The 15,946-nt window shown below is 35.0% G+C and overlaps 1 protein-coding gene across 1 annotated transcript in view; it reads left to right on the top strand.

Moving 5' to 3' along the window:
* GRIK1 (glutamate ionotropic receptor kainate type subunit 1) overlaps positions 1–9,408 on the top strand; it is a 160,069-nt gene extending 150,661 nt beyond the window's left edge. The window contains 3 exon segments of the mRNA XM_032220354.1: positions 2,984–3,234; positions 5,291–5,456; positions 9,364–9,408. Coding sequence (XP_032076245.1) covers positions 2,984–3,234; positions 5,291–5,440 — 401 coding nt within the window. The 3' untranslated portion in view covers positions 5,441–5,456; positions 9,364–9,408.
* The last annotated feature ends 6,538 nt before the right edge of the window (positions 9,409–15,946 follow it).

Raw genomic sequence — 15,946 nt, 5'->3', positions numbered from 1 at the left:
TTGGTGAAATTATTTTGAGCTAGATCTTAAACTAATGTCTGCATAAATTTGATAGTGGTAAATATCAGACAAGCAAGGGATGAGGGTAAAATGCATGCGGAATGATTTACGTTGTTTAAATCCTATTAGAAGGGAAAGCCGGTCGGGATCATCTTAAGATAGAATGTAAACTGATTTTTGTGTAAAGTAATACTTGATTCACGCTGCTTAAATTTTACTAAGAAGGGAAAGTTTGGTTAGATTATTTTGAATTACTGTTTGAAAATAAGGTTAAGAAAGATTATTTACGCTGTTTAAATCCTATTAGAAGGGAAAGTTTGATTATTCTTCTGTAAAGTAATATTTGAATATGTGGAATGATCCACGCTGCTTAAATTTTACTAGAAGGGATTATTTTTGAGCTAGATTGTATATTGATGTCTATACAAATTTGTACAAATGTTTATCTGAATACAAGGTTAAGGAAGAGGAACGGGAGAGTCTACAGGAGGTTGGGGTAAATAACAAAGAAGTAAGAGACGAGAATAAAATATAGATAGAATGACTTACACTATTTAAGCATAGATAAAGATGGGGGGCTGAGCTTAACACAAAGAGTTCTTTTTCTTTTTTTTTCCTTTTTCTTTTTTCTTTTTTCTTTTCTTTCTTTTTTCTTGTTTTTTTTTTCCTTTAATATATTACTTTTATTTTTAATCCATACGAACACAAGATACTTTAGATAGAAGGCAGTGCCAGGTGTGGGCCCCGGGAAGTCGGGAGGATTAGGGATGGGAATTTATGGGGGGTGGGTGGGTGGGTGTTAACATAGTCTCAATAAGAACAAGAATGCACTTATATACGGTTGGTTTTTTTCCTTTTTTTTTCTCTTTTCTTTCTTTATATTTTTTTTCCCTTGGTTTATTTTACTTTTTATCAGATTAAACAACACTTGAATAAAGGCATACACCAAGGAGGGAGGTAGAGGGAAAGAAGAGGGAGGAGTAAGGAAGGAGTAAGGGGAATGTAAGGAGGGCGTGTTGGGAGTAAGGGGAGAAGGAAGGTTTGAGGGGAAAGGGAAGTAGGAGGGGAGTGTTAGAGGGAGGAAAGGAAAGTTGGAGGGGGTAGATGGGGTGTATGGAGGATGGAAGTGTCAGGTGGGGTTGTGAATGATGAGTTGTGTTTTCTTTTTTATTTTGTTTTATTTTTTTTTTTTATTTTTTTTTTCTTATAGCAAATACTCTGTATATAAGTGATTGTAAAATGGAATGTGAAAATGAATAAAATATATTTTTAAAAAAAAATCATCCAAAGAAGCAAACATCATTGCTGATATTGGAGCTGCTATAGTTTCTGTCCCATAATTTAAATATGTCATATCATATTTTTTTTGTCATTTTTGTCCCAATGCTGACCAAAAACAAAAGACAAGCCTCTTTTTTCTTTATGGCTCAATACTTAGTCCCCTCTAGTGTCCAAAATAGGAAATCATAAAATCTCAAATTTGCCTTTATCTCAAACTTCTGTTTTTACTTAAAATAGACTAAATAATTTAATTCCACAAAGGTATCATTTATTTATATAATTATAATTCAAAATAATTATTGCCAAAATCTTTTAGCAAAAACCTAAAATTCCAAATTTATCCTATTGCTTATTTTTTTAATAACTTCCTTAGTCTTACTCAGCTTTTTGTCATTTAATTCAAATACTTTAATTTTTTAAACTTATAATTTTTTTTGTTCTAGATGAAGGTAAACTCACAAAAATTGTCATTTTGAAAATCTCTACTAGCCTTAAAATAGTTACATGAAATTTCCAAAAGTGATTAGAAAGTGAGGTTAGTGAACTCAGTATCCTTAAAAAGGTTCTTCTGTGGTTGGAAGTGTGATGGTTCTCCTTTGTCTCCCAGTGCTCAAACCCACATAAATGCCTGTCCTGCAGTTGCCTTGTGAAAAACACCCATTCAGAATACCACTGAATGATCTCCCACCCTGTCCTTAGCCAGGGAAGTACTATGGGATGGTCTACTTATTGGTATTTTGGTCAAGACCATGAGATTGTATCTGCTTATTCAGAAATTACTACTTCACCATTCTTCGGCTAGTAGTCAAATCTTCCAGTAGAGAAAATCTGATGTTCTTGCTTTGAATCTATTGTTAGAATACAATCTAAATATGTATTTTATTAATCAGTTTTAATCTCAAATCCATCAGTACTGTTTAAACTTACTTAAGAACATGAAACCATTTATGGGGCATTGGTGAAGATCCCAATTCTTTGGTCCATGTTTGATCTACTCCAGTACTATCCACTTAAAAAATATCCACAAACTTTTAATAACCATATGTTGAGAATATGTTCAGTTATGCATTTCAGGTGTCTTTGAAGCGGCCAAAGCATCTGGCCCAAACTGAGCTATTAAAACTTGCTTAAGCTGGGAATATTGGCATTATTGTGAACCACAAAAGACCAAATTCAAATCTTTAAAGTAATAATTCTTTTATTATTGATTTAAAGTCATCATCCCAGATTTTGCCAATATATCCATATCCACAATCTGTTTGTGAGAAAGCATTTTTTTCACCAGTCTCTCTGGAGAAGATATAATATTGTTTTTGTAAGATTCTTAGATAAAGATCAAATTTTGAAATATCTAACTAGCTATCATATGTTTTACTTCTACATAAAGTTCTTTTGTAACTATATTACAAATCTGATTGATAAATGAACCAAATGTTATAAGATAGCAATACAAGACTTTCACTATTCCAAAGAGAAGCAATTCAATACTATACTTATTCAATACTATAACCCTGAAGTATTTTACTGCTTGCAGCCCTGAATCAGTGTTGAGTTGGGTGAATTTATAATCTAAATTAAAAACAAACAAACAAATAGACAAAAATGTATGTGGGGGAGGATTGCACTTGTGTGACTGTTTTTAACATGGTTCTATATAGCCTGACATATTCAATTTTGCTTTACTCCTTTTCCTTTTCTTCAGGCTCTCCTTATAGAGACAAAATCACTATTGCCATTCTCCAGTTACAAGAGGAAGGAAAGTTGCACATGATGAAGGAAAAATGGTGGCGAGGCAATGGCTGCCCAGAGGAGGACAGTAAAGAAGCTAGTGCCCTCGGCGTGGAAAATATTGGGGGCATTTTCATAGTGCTTGCAGCAGGACTAGTTCTTTCTGTGTTTGTAGCTATTGGAGAATTTTTTTACAAATCAAAGAAAAATAGTGACATTGAACAGGTAAGTCCAGCTGAGTTCAGTCTGGGAAGTATCTTCACATAAAAGAATGGCATCCAACCTACCACACAAAACCCACTTTTGCCTTATTATTGAGTTCTGGAAGAGCTGCCTTCTGCTGAGCTAGCGTTTTGTACTAAAAAGATAACTGAAATAACTAATAATGAACCACTTGTGTCTTTTTATGAGTCACTCTGCCCAATACCAGTCCTTTCCCTATGATCAGCCCTATATAATAGGTTCCAGCTAATGCTATGGGCACTTCTATAAGGCTATAGCTGTCAACAAAGTCAACGTGTCATTGCTTCATCATCATTATAACAATACTGTTAATCTCGATAAGACCTTTCTGCCTAGTGCAATGAAAGAAATGCAGAGTTCATGCTTTTTATGTGCAGGAGAACATACCTGGTAGTAATTAAGGTTCAGCTGAAAAGAAGTTATAGAATTTCAAGAGTCAAAGTGAGGATACAGCTGGGGTATTTTTCAGCCTCCACTGCTTAAATCTTTTGGCATTATCTGTGTGAGGCAGAGAAAGGGAATGAAACTGGTATTTCAACAAAGGATTCCAAGCCTTACTGTTGAAAAAATGATCCTGTTAAATAAAAAAGGTCACAAGCATTATAGCAATAGCAATAGCAGTTAGACTTATACACCGCTTCATAGGGCTTTCAGCCCTCTCTAAGCGGTTTACAGAGTCAGCATATCGCCCCCACAGTCTGGGTCCTCATTTCACCCACCTCGGAAGGATGGAAGGCTGAGTCAACCTTGAGCCGGTGAGATTTGAACCGCCGAACTGCAGTTAGCAGTCAGCTGAAGTGGCCTGCAGTACTGCACTCTAACCACTGCGCCACCAATTGGTAATTATCCTTACCAATACTCCCCAACCATTCCTGGTGCAAGCAGAAGTATAATTTAAATAGATGACACCTAAGAATGATGCTCCCAATGAGCAATTTCCTCTAACATTGGCGTTGTAACTTAAGTTGGAAGAGAGACATGTCAGGAGATTGATCTGATGTAAAGTCTTCACTTGTTATCCAAGTGATTGATTTTAGGAGAGCGAGGGTTGCAAAGAATGAACCTCTTTGTTCATTGGAATGGTGGAGTGGAAAAATAACTGTGTGAGAGAGAATGCAGGGAATATATAATATATATAATATAATAAATAAATAATATAAAGGGTACTACGATCTATGATAATATGGGCCCCCATGTGCATATTTGCATGAAGATGAATTAGTATGTGTGAGTGTATGTCCTAATCATATAACATCCATATTTGGCCAAACCATGCTAGAAAACACCATAATTTACTACAGGGTACATATCATAATGTGTGGCATCTCTTTGTGATGCCTAAATCCCATTTGGCTCTTTTTATTATTTTTGAGGTGGAAAAGTTAAGAGGCAGACTGGTTACCTTAAAGTTCACAAAGGATTAAGTATCCCTTAATCCTCCTCTTCCTCACCTCCAGGAAAAGGCATCATGCCTTTTTGAAGATCTGACTCTCAACATGCAAAGCCTGGGGTTGCCTCAAATTTTTTCATATAAATATTTGTTACCATTGCAGTGATATCTTATTTTTATACTTACATGTTGGGATTGGTTTGGATCTCTGCTACAAAATTATATGAGATACAAGAATGTTATCTTCTTCATGGTTTAAAGTAGACAGCGATCAACATTAAAGCAAAGTTGACTAAGATATTGTGTTATATATATTCCTGAGAAAATGGATTGATTCTTGTCAGCCAATAAAATAATAAGAAAGTAAAAATTCAAATTATTTTTTGCAATTAACTTTTAATAAAAGAGATGACAAATATGAGGATAGTTGCTAATTTTTAATATATTAACACATTTGATATAATACAGTAAAATCTGCAAATATATCCTAGAGAAGTTATATTTTGGTAAATATATTTCACAAATTTTATTTTCTATAAGTATATTGTTTTATAAGTTTTGGTATCATTCTCTTTAAAATTTTGTTACATTGGTTAATATTCTTAATTTTTCTTTTTCTTCCATCTTTTTCTTTCTGCATGCAACAAGGCCTTTTGTTTCTTTTATGGACAACAATGTAAACAAACTCATCCATCCAACTCCATTTCTGGAACTACCTTATCTACAGAGTTAGACTGTGGCAAATTAATTCGGGAAGAACAAGGGATTCGAACACAACCCTCAATCCATACTGTATAGTTATCATAAAGGAAAGGTGTGTTTAGCTAAGAGCAAATTCTGACTACAACATACATTAAGGGGGAGAAACTCTGAGGTCAAATAACTTATTTTTCCATGTACCTAAGGAAGTTTGGGGTTGGTATTTCCAATAGAAGCCTAGCAGGTGAAATAGCATAGGAAGAAGAAATAAAACAGTTAATCCTTCAGCCTATTTGAGAAAATGTAGGTAAATGTCTTACATTGTCCACACTATAGTAGAACATTATGAATATAATATGACAATACGTTGCTTTCTTTCCCAGAATAGCAGACCAGTGATGTTTGCAGGATTGGGATAAGGGAACAATTCTAAAAAGAAATAAATATAACAGTTGTGACAATGTGATCAAAGTCCCATCCATCTGTGCACTAATATAATTATTAAAAATGGTGGAGCTTTGATTGTGCTGCAGCAACCATCATCCTGTACTTCTGTACAGGTATGGTAGCTAGGTCTTGTGTGGAAATGTCAAAGCACTCCTCAAATGAAAAGTTCTGTACAGAACAAGTGTGTGTGAGCGTGGCTATTCTGAAACTCTCTGGATTTAAAACAGCCAATAGCAATCAGATAGAATCCTCATCTGTAATGCAGTGCATGGGCATTATCATTTATTTAACCATATGGCGAAAAATACGAATCTTGTTCCATTGCCCCAGTGGGAACGCTCATTCGTGCTGGCCTTGCATGACTTAGAGCAGTTAACAGTTACATATCTTGCTGCTTGCATCTGTATTTCCATTGGGATCAGTAACTACTATGGATTATTTTTGTATGATTCATCTTTTTCAGACATGAATAATTTGCCTTCATTTTACTTCCCAGATGGAATTAATTAAAATCATACTTTTTCTTTGGAGTGAATGTAAAAATGAGATTTTAAAACATTATATGTTTATCTTTATCAATAGGTTAATGAGGTCTTTCTTTTCCAAACATTCTATAACTAAAATACTCTACGGTGAATCTTATAACCTACTTTATTTGTATACTGTAGTTTGTTCTTTCGTTCTGCTTCATTATGCCAAAAACCTACTGTTTCTGGGCTTGTGATAAGGCCTTGCAAACATAGTTTAAGAAATCACCTCCCTTACAATCTAGCCAAGGAAACTATTGACTCGGGCTTCAATGCATAAGATATTTAACAGAATGTCAGAGTGCATCAATAACTTGGTAGTTGCCTACAGTTTTCTCTTCTCTGAGCCAGGAGCTCAGCACTTGGAAATTTATGTTTAAAAATCCAAAGTCACAGCTGTTAGGTAAGTAACTTTATGATGGCGCAACTAGTGATTGAGTATGTTGTAGCCAGTGTAGATGGTTTCTTGCTGTCTATAATGTCTTTTTCAAAATGGATAGAACAGGAACAAAAACATAAAAAGAACAAAATAAAAAAAAATATTCTAAGAAAAAAGACTTTTTGGGACAGGTTGACATTAAATCACGCTGAACCCCAACAGATAGATTGTGTCTACTATAACATTTTTCCCAGCTTCTTCATGTTTTAGTAGCACTTTGTTTTAAACTAGGAACTCCCATTTTTCCACAGTGAGAATTATAGCAAAAATGGAAGTACTGTGTGAGATTGTGTTGTAGTGAATAATCTGGGAATCTGGGGCCCACTCACCTTCTAACTCTCAATACCATAGTCTCATGACAGGAAATGAAGGCTGGGTACAGGGTGCCACAATAGGCAGGATAAGTGGATTATACCCAAGTAAACAATATATCTTTTAAATTTATTTTTAAAGTGAAAAGGGATTTATCTTGTGGTACAAAATGGTTGGGGTTGAGCAGAAGTTATTAATGCCTCACAGTATGATTGGCTGCCAATTGCTGGGGACTGCAGTACATTTACAAAAAAGTAAACATGACCATTCCCGCAGCATTGTAAATAGGATGCTTAACTTGTAAAATCAACAATCAATGTTTGCTTGGTATTCATTGTGAAATTAACTGATAGGAAGCTCCCAAACTTTCATTCAATCATTTTAGGTACAAAACTGCTTAGATATAAAACTGTTTAGATCCTCTTCTTAGTGTGAATTTGAATGTAATAACTTAAAGTAGTTCAGATTATAATTAAGGCCCTTGATTTGTTAATATGTTTATATATGAAATAACATTCCAAAAGTGATTATGATTGTTTTCGTCTCCAGATTCAGTCATTTAATTATTTTTTATTCTCTGTGTGCCTTTGTTCCTTTTATCTAAATTGATATTTTAAGGTGTTAAATTATGCATAATATTTTTACAATGAGTTTCTGCACCAGTTTCATGCTTATCTTAATTATTCTGAATATAATCATTATTCAAGTAAATGAAGATGTATGATTATAATCTTCCTTTACATTTTTAAAAAATATTTTATATATATAAAAATATGGATGAAGAATAATTTTTGCATGTTTTATACAAGCTGACCATTAGATCATTATACTCATTTATTGCATATTTCTGTATTCTTTGTCAGTCTTTCCAACTTTTATGTCTTCAGATGTATCAGACCACAATTTTCATTTCCCAAGAAAGCACAGGTATTAGAACATCTAGATGGCACAGGTGGTTTTTCCTTGAATGTTGTTTTCTTGTTGTTTTCATTTCCCTGATGTGAATATTTTGAGGGTCTTCTATTTTTATCTCAATGTTAAGAATATTGTCTTACTATGTGATGGTAATAGATTTCTGATCTTTACATTAGTTGATAATGTTCTTGGGAGTATGACCTTAAGAAGAACAATACAGACTTTAAAAAAAAACTTCATGCAAGTTTTTACATTCACAGATTTTGACTTCTACACAGAATTTATAACAGAAATATGGAAAAATGGCTTGCTACTCTCACAGGCAGCAATTCTCTAGAGTGCTTTTTTATTCTTTCAGCAACTAGGAGTTGAATTTGGAACTTACTGCATTCAAAGCATGTTGAGTTCTACAGAGTAAAGGTGTTTTCTTGAAGATAAATATGAGAATTGTCTATTCATATATATACACCTGCCTACTTGCTGTAAAGTTGCATTTTTTCCTACTCCAGTCCTCAAAAACAGTCATACTGCAGGTCTTTTTCGAACAACAAAACTCATTTTCAATAAAACAGATGGAAAAGGGGAAAAACAAGTTCCCTCTTGGCCATGAACAACCTTATCACTTGGCCTGTTTAATTACGACTTTTTCAGTCCCTGTCCTACAATATATTCTTTTTTTACAAGACAGTAATTGATCAGGACTTTAATCTTTAAAAATGGTGTAGAAAACTTAGTTCTACAGTTTAAAGACTATCACTACAGTTAACATATGGTTTTGATTATTTACAGCAATTCCTCTTGTTAAGATACAGATGTATCTCAAAATTGCTTTTTAAAATGAGCATTGCAACTTGAAACTGACTAATTTGTTTATCAAAGAAACAAGAATCTGGCTTGCATTGCAAATGACACAGATTTAAATGAAGAAAACAAAACCTTCTTTCCACACTGCTGTAATTCTGTTGTTAGATCTTAAGTACTCTTATCTTGATATAGTTTATTTTATTTTATTTTTCTCATGGCTGTACTGCTATAGTTTTTTAAAATTTATATTGGTTTTATTTTATTTTTTTACTATGTACATTCTGAGATCTATTAGCCACAGTGCACCTCATACAGGGTGGAAAAATCACAGCTAAGTCAAGAACTATTGAAGGCTGAAAAAAGAACTGACTATATTTTCTGGTCCAAAAATTAATAATATGTAATCAAACAGTAACAATAAAGATGACAATAATTGGTGAAATATAATCACCATTATATTCATAATTATTTTCATAAGATATGACTGTCACATTTACAGCCAGGTTTAAATTCTATTAAATACATGGTAGAAATCTGCTGTTAACTCTAATAAATTTTTCTCTCCTATCTTTTATCAGTGTCTTTCTTTTAACGCCATAATGGAGGAACTCGGAATTTCACTCAAACATCAGAAGAAATTAAAGAAAAGATCAAGAACTAAAGGGCGTACATCTTTCACAAATATCCTTACTTGTCATCAAAGAAGGAATCTTAGAAAAGAAACCATGGCTTGAATAAATGCAATTTTCCCTGTAGGAAATATCAGGAGAGAAGGCCTTGATGCCTACTTATGAAAAGACAACTATTTTATTTCACAGTCTGATTTTCTTCTTTTTAATCTAGAGGAAATACAACAGATTCAGTCTTCACATATGATTCAGAGACTACTAATCGTCCCAGAGCATTTCATTCTTACTTTTGAATTAATATCACCTTTTTTGCATCCTGTGCTCTTCCCTATTCTTTGCTGTATGTGCTTTATACATAAATAAAAAAGATTTTTGGGGACCAGAGTATCAATTTCTTCATATCAGAAATCATCAAATATTTATTTCAGTTATATGAAACTTTACATATAGGTATGTCTACATGCCATCTATCCTCATTAGCAATCGTTTTTTATACATTTAAGTGGTACCTTAAATTAGATTAGTTCAGTGTTTCCAAGACTTGTTTTGTTATGGTAGGTTCCTCAGACACCCAGTTGTTTAGAGTTGATTTAGCATGTTCATTCACTTATTGCAGTTATAGCAAACCTTTTTGGCACCAAGTGCCCAAACTGAAATGCATGTGCATGTGCGCTTGCCAGATGGTCTTCACAGATGCCAGAGCTCCAGAAAATGGCCCAAAAATGGCCTGGAAATGGCCCAAAAAACATCCAAACAACAGGCTGTTTGGGGGGCATTTTTCGGACCATTTTCTAGCGCTCTGGTGTTGTGGTATTGTTTATATTTTTAAGGACTTCCCATCCTAGCAGGCTCTGGAGAGTTTACAAAAATAGTAAAAAAAACTTAAAAACACAAAACTATACAGGCAACTCAAAATAAAGCAATCATAACAATACAACAGGGACTCCACAAACCCCAGGCCTTGGCCAAGAGCCAGCTCTTACAAGCTTTCCAGAATCCCAAGACAAAGATTGCAGTCTATATGTCTGGGGGCATGCTGTTCCAGAAGGTGGGGATCACAACACAGATGGTACACTTCCTCAGTTCTGCAAGATGACAGCATTTGATAGAGGGCAGGCAGAAACAACTGGACATAAATGGATTCTCAGATACCAGGTTTTATGTGATGGATAATAATAATACTCGCAGCAACTCTGAGTGGCTTATAAGTATCTGTAATCCTTGAATTGCACCTGAAACTGACTGGCAATTAATTCAGCTTCCATAGTATCAGTGACACATGGACATAATCAAAAGCTTCATTACTTCTCACATTACTGCATTTTGAACCATATGTAGCCTCTTGATGTTCTCCAAGGCCAGGCCCATATAGAGTGCTGTGCAATAATCAAATAATTTCCATGTAGAAAGCATAATCCAATCTGTTAGAAGATCAGGGCCTAAGTAACCATCTTAGAGGCCTTCCAGTCAAGGAAAGTGTAATTGGTGCACAAGATGAACCTGTTCAGAGTGTGTCCTGTCACAGCTGTCACCTTCTTTTCAAGCAGCAAATATAGGAAGACCATCAGGTGTGGTTTCATGTAGATGTTAAACAGAGGTGATGAGAATACTGAGGCCTGAGACATCCCACAAGTGTAGGGATGTCAATGCAATTTCCCCCCCTATCAACACTGACTGACACTTAGAAAAGAGATGAATGACTGCAACAGAATGCCTCACATTTCCAATCCCTGAAGCCAGTCCAGAAGGATATTTTGATCAATGGTATCTGAAGTTAGTGAGAGATCAAGGAATTCAAAGATGGATGCACTTTATACATCTACAGCAAAGGTTATAAACAAGCATGATTAACACTGTACTATGGCCCACTATGAAATCTAAATGAAACAGATCCAGAAAATCCATTTCCTCCAAGATCCTCTGCAACTTTTATCTAATTACCTTCTCTACAATATTCCTCACAAATTGTTGATAATTGTTGAGACTCTCTCACTCCCTAAATGAATGACTTTGGTCAGTTGATATTTGCTTAGTCCACAGATGAGAGTAGGTACAAAATATGATAGCAGGTCCATCAATATTCATTAATGATTGTTATACAGAAAATATTGTTATATTTCCTATAATACAGGAAAACGACTTCTTGAGTTTTTAAAAATGCATAAAACCACAAACTTATTACTGAATTTGATCAGACAAAATCAGTGATTTCTGTTTATCAAGACAATTTAGAAGGAATGCAGAGATATTTAATAAAAATTATTTGTTGGGAACTTTATGCACAAAATATATACTTTTAGGGGAGTTCAATTACTGTAAAATATTCATTCAGTGATTTCAAGAAAATGAAGACTAAGTAAATGTAACAAAATTGACCCAGAAAGACAGGTATTAATAGAAACCAATACAGTTTTTGAACTTAAATTACTTTTGCAAGCACTATGGATTTCTGCAGTACTATCTGAAAAGGATCTTCTATTCTGACATACTCATCTCTGTTTCAAACAATAAATATTCACAAGGAAATACAAATTAGACTTCCCCTTCTTTGCCATACTGATTGTATGTGACCAATAAAATGTATGGAATCTATTGATAGGGAAACAGCAAACTATCTTATATATGGTAGGTTTTTCTGTATAATATTGTCAGAAGGACATTTTTACTATTCTTATAAAAACATCCTCATTCTCCCCAATGGAAAATTTGCCCAACTGGAGCTGGTGAACTATCATGAGTTCCATTTAATTCATAAAAGGAACAAAGGGAACCAAAGTCTTCTATCTTGGACACCTTGCACATTTAAAAAACTAAATGGAATATTGTTCCCTATTGGACAAAGGTAAGCCAAACCTGGAATTGAATCAGTTTCATTCCTGATGGAATCTGTAAATTATTTTTTAATTCCTATTAATAGTTAATGTATGTTTCGCATATTATTCTCATATTATTATAACCAAACTTTTTCTGGGGAAGCAGTTTCTTTGATTGCTACTATAATTACACTGATCCAAACTGAAGGGATTTTTTTCTCTTTAAATATAAATCCCTGCCTTTTTTTATCCCATGATCACCCCTTTCTAGCAAGTTCAAGGAATTGTATACTCTATTCTACACCAATTATTGTATTTTCTGCTTCCAAATCCCAGGTACAGTGTACAGTCTAGAAAGACAAGAATTTTGCTTAAAATATATATACAAACAATATACGTGAACTATTTATGCTAGTGAAAGTGACTATTTTGGGCAGAGAATTCTGATGTTTATTTTTAGCATTCTGTCTCCTATACGTGCATTACATGGAACAATATGTCCATCAATATGCTTTATAATCAGTTGATTCTGATGGCAGAAGCATTTTGCAATTCATGGCACATTTCTATTTGCAGACATTTTATTTCAAGAAAAATGCATCCACTGTCCCCAGATTAATGCACTTGAATGACATGTATTAGCTGAGTACTAAAAATCACAGAAGACTGATTAAGCCTATTCACAGGATGCTGAAGACTATGCTCTTGTAATGCATTATGCACATTAGTACATGATTGAATAAAAACAGATAATACTGCTAATCATCCACTCCACCTTAACATTCAAGTTATCTGTTATACTGTCCTATTATTCTTTCTTATCTCATGGGCATGAACTACGCATATCTATGCTGATACATACTAATTTTATGCATACCGACCCAGACTTTTCTGGATTGGTGATTCAGCTGGCTCTGTATCTTTCAGCACCCATAATCCTTATCCTTGCAGAGAACAAACTGCAGGATTTAAAGATAACTGAACTTCCATTGTTTTTGTTTTTTTCTAGAAATCTCCAGAAATGCACATATATGTGAAATGTCTATTCTATATGGGTTACTTTTTTTTTCAATTTTAACTTAATTACATTCTGTTTCTTGATCAGTCTGAGTTTTTTTATAGTGTATAAACTTTTCTTCTAATACACACGCATACACACAGAGGAAGCGAGATAAACTTATTTTGTTTATTACAAAGCGTGATTACCAATGATAATTGTGTTTTAGTCTGCAAAGTAGGTCAATTGGCATTTTTTAAAAATCTCATAATTGATGGATGCTGGTATTTTTTTTAAAAAAATCCTCTAATTTCCATTACAAAACTTCTTAAGCTAATAGCTGCATTATATTTTGTGACAATGAATTGTGCACTGTTTTTTCTTTCTTTCTCTGCTGAACGGTTCATCAATAGATTTCATTTCAAAGCCTATAGCAATATTATTAAAAAGTTATATTCTGTTTATAAATATACTGTTCATTCTTTTCTTTATCTTTTATAGTTTTACACTATATATTTTGAGATGAAAGAGGTAAAGGTAAATACAATATTTCAGAAACACTGTAGATTTAGATAAAAAAATAATGATGCATATATATTTACTTTAAATTGCTTTTCCAAGAATTATTAATAATGAACTGGCACTCTTTACTGTTGCTACATGATAAATTAATATGTTGCTGAGTTTCCACAATATGATGCCAAGATTTGGTTTCAGAAAGTCGGTCAGTTTATATTTCATAAGTACACAGATAAAGATATACTGATTTATATCTTTATATCTTGCATTTAAGTGTTTTGGTCTTCTCTGGAATCTTCATGTTTTCCATATTATAAATTACTTGTAATTTGGGTGTAAATTCTACAGCAGCAGTTTCAATATATGTGCTTATTTTGTTACTTTGTCTTTTATAGCAGTGGTCCCCAACCCCCGGTCCGCGGACCGGTGCCGGGCCGTGGAGTACCTGGCACCGGGCCGCGCAGCGCCGTCGCCGGAGGGGGGGAGCTGCACGGAAGCACAGGAGCAAGTGAGGCGAGGAGGAAGAATCCCCCGCTACTACACCACCTCCGCCCCCTCCCCGAGTCAGCCGTCAGAGAGAGAGAGAAAGAGAGAGAACGTCGGGCAGCCGAGGGCGGGGGGGGGGGGTCTTTTGAGGGGAGATGGGGGGTGCGCAATTTTGGCACGCGTGCGCCCTCCGCAGGCATGGGTGGGGGGCTGAGAGGAGTCTAACGGTAGCGCAGGAAAGGGGAGGGTATGAGCGCCGCCTGAGGTGGTGGGGGCAGTCGCCAGATTCAGGCCGCCGCTGCCGCTATTGCAGCGCACGGTGGAAAAGCGGCGGTCTTGCCCACCCCTTCCCTGCCTCCCGCCCGCTCCAGTTGCCGCAGCCAGGGGTGGGGGCTCGGTGCCTGAAGTCTCTTGCCTCTCTTCCAAAATTTCGCCAACGGGCATCGGTGAAGCGCGCTCTTTCTCTTCCTCACAAAACACATTTCCTTTCCCCCCACGCGTAGTTATTGGCGATATGGACTCTTGGAGGCTGCGCTCCCGGGTCGCGTTTCTCCTTTTATATATGGTAGTGAAGATACCTAATACTCCCACCCCCTATTTCCCCCACGACAACCTTGTGAGGTGGGGGGGCTTAGATAGAGTGAATGGGCTTAATACTGTATTCTTTTTACATTGCTATCCTCTGGCTTATTTAATTTTGCCCTTGCTCTTTTTATCTTTGACCTTGATTAATTCAGCTGTTTATTCCTTAAAATCTACATACAAAATGGAAGGTGGGATATGATTCAGGTGTTGAATTGGGAAGGTGGATTTAAAAAGTATGTTTGTATTCCCCCATTTTCGCCCCCCCCCCACCCCTGCGCGCGCTCAGCGGGCCACGGTAAAATTATCAAAGGCTGACTGGTCCGCGGCGATAAAAAGGTTGGGGACCACTGTTTTATAGTACCAAAATGCTGAAGCATTAATTCAACCATCTTATTTCTGTGTAAACTAAGTCATTACATTCAGTTTCTGCTTCTTGAAAAAAAAAAACACTTTGAATATTCATTGTTTCAGTTCATTACTGTGAGAAAAGCTGACAGCCACTGACAACACATGATCATATTTTAAAACTTTATCAAAGAAATCTTGAAGATGAATAATGTATTGGTGTTCAGTTATTTCTTTTACAAGGTAGAGCTGAGGAAAAACAACTAATGTTTTTGCTATTCAGGGTGATGCCCATCAGTGCAAATCAGATAATGTTTCGATGTTTAAGACATGCCATGATTTCATCACAAATTTCTTTTCCATTTGTACAGCTAGCTGTGGAGCACATCCCAGTAATTTCAAAATGTGTATTGATTCCTTTTACAAAAATTAGTAATTGTGCTATCTCTTTTAAATTAGCCCTTTCATCAAATGCTATTGAATAAAAGAGAAATTATTTAAATTTCTCATCTAATTGATCACTAAATTTGGAAAAAATGTCATCTCTATGTCTTTGAACAATCATTTGAAATAAACTAATATCAAATGTTGCTCTTTTTTCTGGGCATAAGCCAAACACAGCAATCTGCATACTTTTTTGTTTAAATTCACCTTTTGTAAAATATTATTTAACATCAACAATTTCCCTTGCAGTTTTAAAGCTGCTTTGTTTTCTGCATTTATATTCTTGAAAACCTGCTGTTTTCTAGAGAGATTTTTTTCAGTAAACTAACAACTTTAAATTTTT

The sequence above is a fragment of the Thamnophis elegans genome, chromosome 6 (assembly GCF_009769535.1).
Source record: "Thamnophis elegans isolate rThaEle1 chromosome 6, rThaEle1.pri, whole genome shotgun sequence".
Classification (NCBI taxonomy): Eukaryota; Metazoa; Chordata; class Lepidosauria; order Squamata; family Colubridae; genus Thamnophis; species Thamnophis elegans.
Note: the sequence above shows the minus strand (reverse complement) of the source record. Positions and strands in the feature narration are given on the sequence as shown.